We start from the raw sequence: 11,222 nt of genomic DNA on the forward strand, positions 1-11,222 counted from the left end.
GATAAGAATGCTTACTGCTGCTAAAACAATCAGTCAAATCCAATCTAATCCAACCCATTTCATCCCATTTCAATCCAATCCAATCCAATGCAATTCAATCCAATCCAATCCAATGCTCCTCGCGGATGCGCAGCACAGCTCTCCAGGAGCTCTCTCTCTCTCTCTCTCTCTCTCTCTCTTTCTCTAACCTTTTGTGAACCTTTTGTTTACAGATGTTTCGATTTACACGTTGCTTTACGTATCTATCTATCTATCTATCTATCTATCTATCTATCTATCTATCTATCTATCTATCTATCTATCTATCTATCTATCTATCTATCTATCTATCTATCTATCTATCTATCTATCTATCTATCTATCTATCTATCTATCTATCTATCTATCTATCTATCTATCTATCTATCTATCTATCTATCTATCTATCTATCTATCTATCTATCTATCTATCTATCTATCTATCTATCTATCTACCTACCTACCTACCTACCTACCTACCTACCTACCTATCTATCTATCTACCTACCTACCTACCTACCTATCTATCTATCTATCTATCTATCTATCTATCTATCTATCTATCTATCTATCTATCTATCTATCTATCTATCTATCTATCTATCTATCTATCTATCTATCTATCTATCTATCTATCTATCTATCTATCTATCTATCTATCTATCTATCTATCTATCTATCTATCTATCTATCTATCTATCTATCTAATGTCCTCTGTCTCGCTTTCTCTCTAACATTTTGTGAGCCTTTTATTTTGTTCTTTAGGTGAACCTTTCGTTCACAGATGTTTCGATTTACACGGTGCTGTGGCATGAGCACGGACGCCGCATGTAGACAATGCCACGCATTAACCGTTATCTCCTTACGAAACTCCCGCGTCGTTGACGTCCGGGTCCGTCCCTTCGGTGGAGTGGTACACCACATGAGCCACTGCATTCTTAACTTGCACCCGAGTATCCTTATTTCAGTTCCTAGTCAAAGTTATCTCTCTGGTGCGACGACGCGCCCAACGTTAGGGAGCAGAATAATTCCTTGATGCGTTATTTTACATTGATTTAATGGGCCTGATAATAAGAAACAGTTCACTCGAACAACACAAGTTCTATTACACCGGGGGCACTATTCAGAGTTGTGTCCGTTTTGAAAAATGGCCATTTCCGGTCCGTTTCAAGCGTGGCGTACTCCTGGTTGTGGGGCTTCTGACATGCGCAGAACCAAAGTCCAACCTTGCGTGTTCGGCGTCACATCCTGTCGTCTGCTTTCAGCCAGTCAGGGCTCGCTCTAGAAGAACGCTATGAAAGGGATATGAAATGGACAAAACTCAGAACTACGCCCCAGTCGGCTCTTTTACTTACGTGTCGTTTTCAGCTCAATGCAAAACTGAAGAAAGTTGAGTGTTAATTCGAGAGCGCTGCAATGTACGGATTGCAATGTACGGATTGTGACTTGACGAAAATTTTAGGGCCGTTCAACGCTCCCTTGAAGCATACTTTCAAAGCAATAATCTCCGACCTCCGGTAGAGTGATATATCGACTGTGGCGGTTAGTGCCGTCACGTCAAGCCGACATAACTGAGAATGTTCTGAAAATAAAAATTTACGCGAAAAAAATGCGCCCATGCGCTCCGTACAGATGGTCTACCAGCGAAACTGTAACGTGGGGCTGGTGTTTTACGTATCTGCACGAGGAAGAAGGCTAGTAACAGAAGAAAAACAGCGAATTTGGCACGTCTAGACCAACGGAGGGGGTGCAGTCGTTTTGGTATAAGAACCAAGCGCCCTTTCTCTTTATTTGTGCACAAAAGTCATGTGGCCATGCCGATCATTGATCTTCGCATTGCGGTTATTATGGCTTCTACCGCGCATATAGTTCCGAACGGGGCGGTACATTACCGCTACAACTTTTAATTGACAGTACACTTCAAAAAGATTTACATCCTTTTGGTCAAAAACTAACACCCTTACACCCTATCAAAAACAGAGAAAAACACCCTTCGAAGGGGTGTAATTAAGGGCGTAATTATACACCCTTGATAAAGGGCTTATAACGTTAAATCAACGACCCCTTTTTTCTTTTTTTTCTGTGGGTGTAAGGGTGTCATTATAGGCAGTGATTTACACCCTTAACGATGTAAGCAATTTTACAGTGTAGAGTCACTGGCCTGGGAAACTCTTTGTAATGTTCCCCAACAGCATTGTCTACGCACCCAGTCGAGAGTGCAGACGGCAGTTCACTCAAACCCCGATGCTTGCGAACCCCTTCCAAATGTCCGTATACAGGTATTAGTCACGTTGGCTCAGAAGCTAAGAACAACCCGCCGCGGTGGCTCAGTGGCTAAGGCGTTGCGCTGCTGAGCACGAGGTCACGGGTTCGATTCCCGGCCGCGGCGGCCGCTTTTCTGATGGAGGCGAAAAGCAAAAACGCCCGTGTGTACGAGATTTCGGCGCACGATAAAGATCCCCAGGTGGTCAAAATTAATCCGGAGCCCTCTACTACGGCGCGCCTCATCGCCTGCGTTGCGTCGGCGCGTTAAACCCCACAATCAATCAATCAGAAGCTAAGAACAGCGTCCGTTCGTTTTTGTCCGGCTAAACGGACGCTACAGGTTGTATCGAACAGTTTAAAGGGACCCCGAAACACATTTTTTTACTTTTTTATCATACACGCTTTCATAAAGTAGTCAACAAACACATCTAGTACTTAGAATAGGGGGCCACTAAGTACCTCGGCAAAAAATTGACGCTCTACGCTTATCAAAAACTTGTTCAAAAGAACTGTCTCTCTTTACCAGTCTTGGTGTAATTCGTGCGCTCGAAATACTAAATTAGAGCTATGCGGCGACTATTTGCCAGCTTCCTTATACAGTTTCGGCAATAAACGCATTTGGTAGCCACTTTAAAAAGAATGCCACAAAAGCAAAGCAAAAACGGAAGTCGTATCTGCTGCGACGAGAAAATCCCGGAATGCCGCTCAGGGCTGGCGATAACTGCAGCTTTCACAATGCTTTCAAACGCGAAAGAAAGAGTGAAAGCGATTGTCGGCAGTGTTGCAGAGTCTTTTTAGGCACTAAACAAGTCGCTCGATGTTCTCTCGATCATGGTGGCTCCAGTTGCAGTGTAGAGGGGTACCACCGGGGCGCTGTCAGTTTGCCGGCGAAAGGGAGGCTCCGTTGACTGTTGTCAGGTGCTCTCGGCGGCGAATGGGGTCTGCGATTCTTGGGAACCAGCGGGACTTGGGAGGTCAGCGCTGTCTTCTGCAGCGTCCGCCTCGGTGGAAGCCAGAGCGTCCGCTGCGTTTAGAAAGATGGGAGGTTGTTTTGCGGCTGGTCACATACTTCCTTTTCTACCACGCCATGTTCCCTGCCCAACAACACCCAACCACATGCCGCGCTCGGAGCAGTGGATGAAGTTGCTGACACACTCCGATCCCTGTACCGACCGGCAAGGGGCACGTCAACTTCACGTCAGGGGATGCTTCCCACCTTGCGGGTGCTCAAACATACAGTTTACTATTCAAAGTAGAAATCAATCAATCAATCAATCAATCAATCAATCAATCAATCAATCAATCAATCAATCAATCAATCAATCAATCAATCAATAGGTCGATAGATCGACCGCATAAATAAAAATAAACAAAAATAAATAAAGAAAAAAATAAATAAACGAACAAAAATAAATAAATAAATAAATAAATCTGGAAAGCGTGCGCATCTCAGCGCGCCCGGCGCCAAATTCACTAACAGAAGAAAAAAGATTTGGCCTGTTTACCCTCCGCTAACTGTACACGATGCAAAAAGGTATCCGATTTTATAGCTACACGTTGTCCCGGAACCAACCGAAGCTCCTGTCTTATACGACGCCTACCGCGCTGACATGCTCTGCAACACAAGTTTTTCCTCCGCCTCTTCCTCAATCGACGACTGCTTTCGAACAGCGCGCCGACTGCTGCTACAGAACGTCCACGCCAAAGTCACGTCTGGCATATATCTTCACGCCAAAAGGAAAGCCTCACGGCTATCGCGGCTGTGGTCACTGCCGAAGTGTATATATTGCGATTGGGAACACAAGAAGGGGAGGGAAAAGACCTGCCCCTCTCACTCGAGAAGGTATTTAGAGCACGTGAAGATGCCACTCACATCCGTTACGTGCCCTTCCGTTACAGGAAACTGCGAAGCCGGCCAGATATCCAGGAAAAAATACTTGAAGAAGTCGCAGCTTTCTCGCATGGATTTCGGATATTTGTGCGTTCAAATTGGGCCAACCAGCAGTCAAGAACTTCAATGTTGGCGTGAGGCAAATAGTTCGTCATTTTTTCGTGCAGAAATGGAAATTTTCGAAACGAAATAAACTGGGGAAAACATGCTCCCCGGATGGGACCCAAGCCCACGACCTTCGGAATGCCAGTCCGATGCCGTACCAACTTGGCTACCGGGAAGCCTACATGTGCTACACTCTACTTTCTTGGGTATTTATGTGAATGTAATTGTTTTCCTACGCTTGGAGGTGGTACCCAGCGCCGCTCCGAGATCTCGGGATGAAGGGGACTTTCTTTTTAATCCGAGGGCGGTGACGCACACTGTGCACATGCAACAATAGAGAGTTTTAGCAGTCCGTCCGTTCCGTTGGTTACGTTGCTACCGGGTTTGCCGGGACCGGCCTGCGCCCCCGTGCGCGAAAGGGCGAGGAGGCGCGGACATGGCGAAGGCAGGCCAGCGGAACTAATCCCCCTACCGCGACGAATGCCCAAGTGTCCAGACGGGTCCCGGTCAACCCGGTAACTACGTACGTGACGGAACGGACGGACTGCTAAAACTCTCTAATAACAGAACACGGAGTTCCGGGTCTCTCGCATCCTGCTCTGGAACATACACCTGTGAAGCTAAGGTTTGCTTTGTGGTGTTCGCAAAGACCCACTGCATGTTCCGTTCGCGGCAGTGATGCACGGTGAGCTTTAAACAGCAGTGTGGATAAAGGGAAACCTTGGAATCGAGTCAAAAGACTGGGGCTCCACTGAGTTTACCCTTTGATTGGGCTCGATCCAACAAACTCAAGGGCGTATTGCAACAACTGGTCTCTTGTCTTAATTGATCCTATCTCTGTGACACCCATCGTGCACTGCTTGCAGCAGCAAGTCACTTGCACAGGCGCACCGACGCAAACATCATATAGGTACAACTGCCAGCTCTCTAGTTTTAACGCACGCAAGTTGTATAGGTAAAACCGAACAGAAGTGAACTGCTGGGCCCAAGGACGCGGGTTGGATTCCCGGTCGTGGCGGCCGCTTTTCTTATGGAGGCGAAAAGCGAAATTCCCTTATGTTCGAGATTTCGCCGCAAGTTAAAGGTCCTCAGGTGGTCAAAATTAACCCGGAGCCCTCCACTACGGTGCGCCTCATCGCCTGTGTAGGTAGCGTCGACGCGTTAAACCCCCGCAATCAATCCAGCAATAAAAAAAAAAAAAAAAATAAATAAATAAATAAATAAATAAATAAATAAATAAATAAATAAATAAATCAGAAGCGAAATAAGCGAGAACCAGCAACGACACCATGCGTATTTTACATTAGAAAGGGCATTTAATGCCAAAGGATGGACAGGGGAGTCAGTATCAGAGAAAGCGAACTCTCTGTAGTCCTATGTAAAAAATTGAGGTGTCCCAACAACGAGTGAATGAATGAATGAATGAATGAATGAAGTGTTACTTAGAATCAATGCACATGACTGAGGTGAGAACGAAAGGTGGGAAATATGTTTTTAAAATGGTCATGAAAACAAAAAAATCCCGGGCCATCTCCACTAACGTCAACCTGGGGAGGGGCGAAGCATGCAGTGCATAAGTGTATTCTTGGCGCCTTGGCGTTTTTTTCAACGGAGATGAAACCGTTGGGGGGTATAGGTACACAGCTTTGCTGTAAAAGTCTCTTGTTGTTGAAGCACGAAGCTCTATAAAACGTGATGCTTAAACGAGGGTCCCGATGTTTTTTTTTTTTTTAGTACGCGTTACGAAGCGCTAGCTCCAGCGCGAAGCGTAAACGAGTGTCCCGTTTTTTTTTTTTTTTTTTTTTTGGTATGCGTTACGTTATAGTGCGAGGCGCAAACGAGTTTCCAGGTGTTTTAGTACCGTGACTACGTGAGACGACGATTACGATGACGACGACGACAGGAGACGCCAACAGCCCCTGCCCCTAAGGGGCTTCACGCCTAATACAAGACTGCGTTGTCCTTATAACGACGGCACCAACTTTAGAGCAAATTTCTAACATGTAATCGAGATATGAAATAAAACAGATCAACGGGGATTAACGCAGCCCCTTTCCGGAGTTGTTCTATGACGCCATATTATGTTGTTTTTGCGATGGGCGGCTGCCGAACTAAACCAGCGCACAGAAACACGACTGGGCGGTTGCAATCTGACCTCTCGATCATTTTATGGCACCACTTCAATGCTAACGTGAAGTTACTATATGGTTTCGGTGCTGGCCCATAATACCTCAATCCTTCCGATATTACGTCACTGTAGCCCGAAATTTGAGTTCTTCAATTTTCGGTTAAGAAAGCGTCGTTTGTGGCTAAAAGAGAGCTGAGTGAGTTACCAATGGATAGTTCTTTCAAATTGAACAAATTTGTATTTTATCTTCATGGCCTCTTTAAGGTTATTGTCACTTAATTTTTGTCTAAAATTTAAGTTTCCCGCCCTGTTCTTCCGACCAAACGAAACGACGGCGTCAGTAGTTCAACGCGATAAAAAACGCTACCCTTCAGCCTCGCAATTCCATTGATACGAAATGGCGGCTACGTTGGGCCTTGAGTACAAGGGATACAAGGTAAGCGTAGGCAATCTGTTCTTTCTATCTGGATTCCAAGTTGGGCCAATGCCACGGCCTTTTCAATCGCTCGAGTTAATCTGACCTCGCAGCCCGTGCAGGTCGGTTGTAGCTCCCACCTTTGAAGTGCCGGCGGTGTCGGCTGTATGGCCACAGCGAAAGGGAGTGGGGAAGAGGCGACGACGTTGGCAGCTGACGGTGTTTTCTAATTTTACTGCGCCTCGAATTACGTCACACCCCAACTAGTTTTATGTGCCTTGTGTGTTCGGCTTGCTCGCACTGCTTGTATGTCATGCAGTAAAGCCAGCTAGCTGTTCAAACATTTATTTCCGGGAACGAAACGGAAACGATTAGGCACTTTTTTTGTAATGTGGTGGTATCCATCAATAATGGGGGAAATATTCGTTTTCCCGAAGCGTTCTGGTTTAAACGTATAAAAAATTCATCTACAAGGCTGTAGGTGCGACTAAAACATTAGATTGTTGGAGGGGAGAGGGAGCATAAAGGAAAATACAGCTAAGGAAAGCTACCATGTGTTACGAACAAAATTTAATCTGAGCCTACCGCTACTACTAGCAGGGATAAAATTAAAATACTACATCGTGGATACATTAGCCTCTTTAGTGAGATTACACGCGTCATTCATCACCCCGAAAGAGGGTGTCACAATCAATCAATCAATCAATCAATCAATCAATCAATCAATCAATCAATCAATCAATCAATCAATCAATCAATCAATCAATCAATCAATCAATCAATCAATCAATCAGCTACGTAAGGACATTACTACAATCTGCGCACCAAGCTCCCATATACGTGCCCTCTTTGTGCCTCCCTAAGAAAAAAGTGGCGACATGCAAAAGGGAAACAGTAAGAAAACGCAGAGGGGGGAATACGCGCATTGCTAAGGTTTCTTTCGGTGGTTTAGCTTTCGTTCTCAATACCTAATTCTTTATGAGAAGTCATCTTTTTCACGAGAAACCGGTACGAAGAGACCATTCTCAAAATAGACAGACAGACAGACAGACAGACAGACAGACAGACAGACAGATAGACAGACAGACAGACAGACAGATAGATAGAGATAGAGAGAGAGAGAGAGAGAGAGAGAGAGAGGGTGAGGGTGAGGGTGAGGGTGAGGGTGAGGGGCTGAGGGGGTGAAATGGTCAGCTCCGGTAGCAGCAGAGTTTACCACGAAGAAAACAGCGCCAGTATACAACGAAGGAATTGAGGGAGCTACCCAACACGCGTGCCGACGAAGGTTCCGCTACTTCAGACGGGGTACCGCCTTACAAGGGGCGGTGTGTGCGGCCTTACCGGCAGCGTTTAGCAGCAGCGAGGAGGGCTCCTCGCAGTAGCGGGGCCGGTTGCACGTGTAGTAGCACTTGCGTCGCGTGCAGTTGTCCAGGAAGCACACGTAGTGGCAGTCGCGCGATGGACGGCCGCCCCCGCCCCCGCCCCCGCCTCCGCCTCCGCCCCCGCCGCCATGCGGGTAGTCCTGCGCCGACGCCGGTCGCGACAGCAGCACCAGGAATACCAGGGACGCCGCGAGAGCGGCTACCAGGGTCCCAAACGTCGCCATGTCGATGTATACTCTCGTGCACCCAGGAGTCAGGATACGCGAGGGTCTGCACTGGAAGGCACGAACAATTGTAACACGTTTACCTTATCTCGTAGGATGGTGGGCTGCAAGGACAGACGCACGGGCGGAGGCACACCGGAACATTCACTTTGTTTTGGAGTTGATGCTGACAAGCCCTTACAGGTGCAAGGGACAAGAACAAAACTTGAAGGGACTCTGCAACACTTCCGATGGACGCTTTCAGTCTTTCCTTCGCGCCTGGAAGCACTGGGAAAGCTACAGTTACCGCTAGCACGGAGCGGCACTGCGCGATTTGCTCGTCGCAGCAGAACTATCCCCTTCCGTTTGTACTTCGCTTTTGTGGACTTCTTTTTCAATTTGAGTGTGGGGTTTAACGCGCTGACACAACGCAGGTGATGAGGCGCGCCTTAGTGGAAGGCTCCAGATTAATTTTTACCACCGTGGAAAACTGGGCCTGTTGGCTCATAATTTAGGGATTAAAAACCATGGCCATGAAGACGGAGACACAAGAAAAGAAACAGACAGGACGATGCTGGACTAACAACTGAATTTTATGAAGAAAATAAGAACCTCCCCCAACCACAAGCTGCGCATGGGCAGAACTCAACAAGTGATTCCGTCTTCATGGCTGGCTTTTAATCCCTAATTTTTACCACCTGGGGATTTCTAACATGCGCCGAAATCTCGTAGACACGGGCGGTTTTGCTTTTCGCCTAGCTTTCTTTTTCGAGTGGCTATCGAACGCGTTCATGGCTCCAACTTAACGGAAGCCGGCCAATAGCCGCTACACCGCTGTAATGACGTAATTCCAGTTGTCGAAGAACACTAAAACCGGGAAAGAAAGAAAAATCTTTTGATGAAGTTTGAAAGTTGACTGCTGGGCACAGTGCAGTAATTTTCGGTTGAGGTACTTTGCGACCCCTTACTTCAAGAACTAAATGTGGTAGTTGACTGCGCTCTGAAAGCATTTAAGATATCGAAAAAAGTTGAAAAAAGTGTTGCAGAGTCCTTTTAGGGTCATTCTGCCCTGGTTATAAAGCGAAGCTGTATCTATGGTATGCCAAATTTGGTCTGCACGCTACTGACACATGACCGCAGTCGACCATGACGTCCATTCGTAATTCCGCCGTGCGCCTAACGCTGGCAGATGTCGAAACGTGGCAATGGATGGAAAACCGAGAACTGTGGCCTGCATGGTTACAACTCTCGGAGTTTGCCATCTTGCTTCAGGTAATCTTACACCGTATTTGCAGCAAGACACATCCTGTGCAGGGACGTCCACGAAATACAACAAACACGGGGAGTCACTTGCAAGCTTCGCTATAAAAATGAACGTTTGGGGGAACTTAACTAACTCTACATGTGCATTTTTGGGTAAGGCAGATAAAGGACGAAGTGCGCGCGCAGGCTCGGCTTGCCTGATTATTAAGTTGCTCTGATAAGACAGCATGTACGTATTCAAAGTGATGGACAAACAGTGCAGCAGCAAACTTTAGAGACCCGCCGCGGTGGCTCAGTGGCTAAGGTGTTGCGCTGCTGAGTACGAGGTCGCGGGTTCGATTCCTGGCCGCGGCGGCCGCTTTTCTGATGGAGGCGAAACGCAAAAATGCCCGTGTGTACGAGATTTCAGCGCACGTACAAGATCTCCGGGTGGTTTAAATTAATCCGAAGCCCTCCACTACTGCGCGCCTCATCACCTGCGTTGCGTCGGCGCGTTAAACCCTACAATCAATCAATCAATCAATCAATCAAGGAAACTTTAGAGCTAAGGTGGAAAGAAGACGGTCGTGATTACTCGGGCTTACGTTATGCTCACTTCACATTCAAAGCAGGGCAAGAATCTGCTGAAATTAGCTGCAGCTATTATGGCTGTGGCTAATTACCCCCCAAATCCGCGCACGTTCTTTTTAAAAACAAGGGTAAAAACCACTCACTCACTAAACACAACGAAAGGAAATAGCTGCCAAAAAAGTCGTAATGATCCGGGCCAATAACAGCGGCAGCACGGCAAATAAAACGCGTGAGGTGAATATGAATTGTTACCGGTATTTGCTTTATAAGTCCGCCCTGTCTTCAGAGAAAAGGGGGAAATTGTGTTTTCCCAAATTCGTGATTATTAACGCTTATTTACACACAACGGTAAATCCAAAAAAGATAACATTTAGAATACTGCAAATAGTAGCAAGTGTATTAAGCGACGTTTCGGATAGAACACGGTTTCACCTTCGCTGCTAACCTCGCAGAAGCCCTTTCTATAGAACAGTTTTGGAACTTTTGGGAGGCATTATTCGCCAAAAGTTGCTGTCCATTAGGGTAGGCTCTATGGCTTTCGTCTGCCAGTAACCCGGTGAAAGCATGCCTTCAAAGTGGTAGCCCACAGATTAAACTTTTACCTTCATTGATTACCTTTGCAAAGCGTTCAAAACTTTCTCGAGTATTCATAAAAGTACAACGTGATGCGCGCGCTGAATTCTGAAAATGCCCTCCCCAGCGGCCCGTAGAGTGCTTACCTGTTTATGTGGCGGTGTGACGAGCGCTAACTGCGGGGCGCTTGCTTATATACGAGGCTCGTCTTACGCGCGAATGGGCGCCGCCGACGGAGAAAAAAGCGACATCGGAAGTAGTCCCCGAACTTGACCCCAAGCGCTATCGGCCAGCTCCGCCGATCGGCAGGAGAGACCGGTTCCGCAGTCGACGGCCCGACCAGCACGGGTTGACCTCAGCCAGCCACGCCTGTCCGAGTAACAACACCACGGCTCCCACAATTAATTAA

General features: G+C 46.9%; 1 protein-coding gene across 1 annotated transcript; it reads right to left on the bottom strand.

Annotated features, from left to right (window-relative positions):
• Positions 1-3,060: 3,060 nt before the first annotated feature.
• Positions 3,061-8,473, bottom strand: LOC144139293 (uncharacterized). Its single transcript, XM_077671688.1, has 2 exons — positions 8,164-8,473; positions 3,061-3,307 (listed from the first exon to the last, which is right to left on the bottom strand). Exons 1-2 carry the CDS (start codon positions 8,426-8,428, stop codon positions 3,198-3,200), a joined length of 375 nt encoding a protein of 124 aa, XP_077527814.1. The 5' UTR covers positions 8,429-8,473; the 3' UTR covers positions 3,061-3,197.
• Between the last annotated feature and the right edge of the window lie 2,749 nt (positions 8,474-11,222).

This window comes from Haemaphysalis longicornis, unplaced genomic scaffold, assembly GCF_048455015.1.
Source record: "Haemaphysalis longicornis isolate Haplotype H1 unplaced genomic scaffold, Haemaphysalis longicornis Haplotype H1 scaffold_5, whole genome shotgun sequence".
In the NCBI taxonomy this organism is placed as follows: domain Eukaryota; kingdom Metazoa; phylum Arthropoda; class Arachnida; order Ixodida; family Ixodidae; genus Haemaphysalis; species Haemaphysalis longicornis.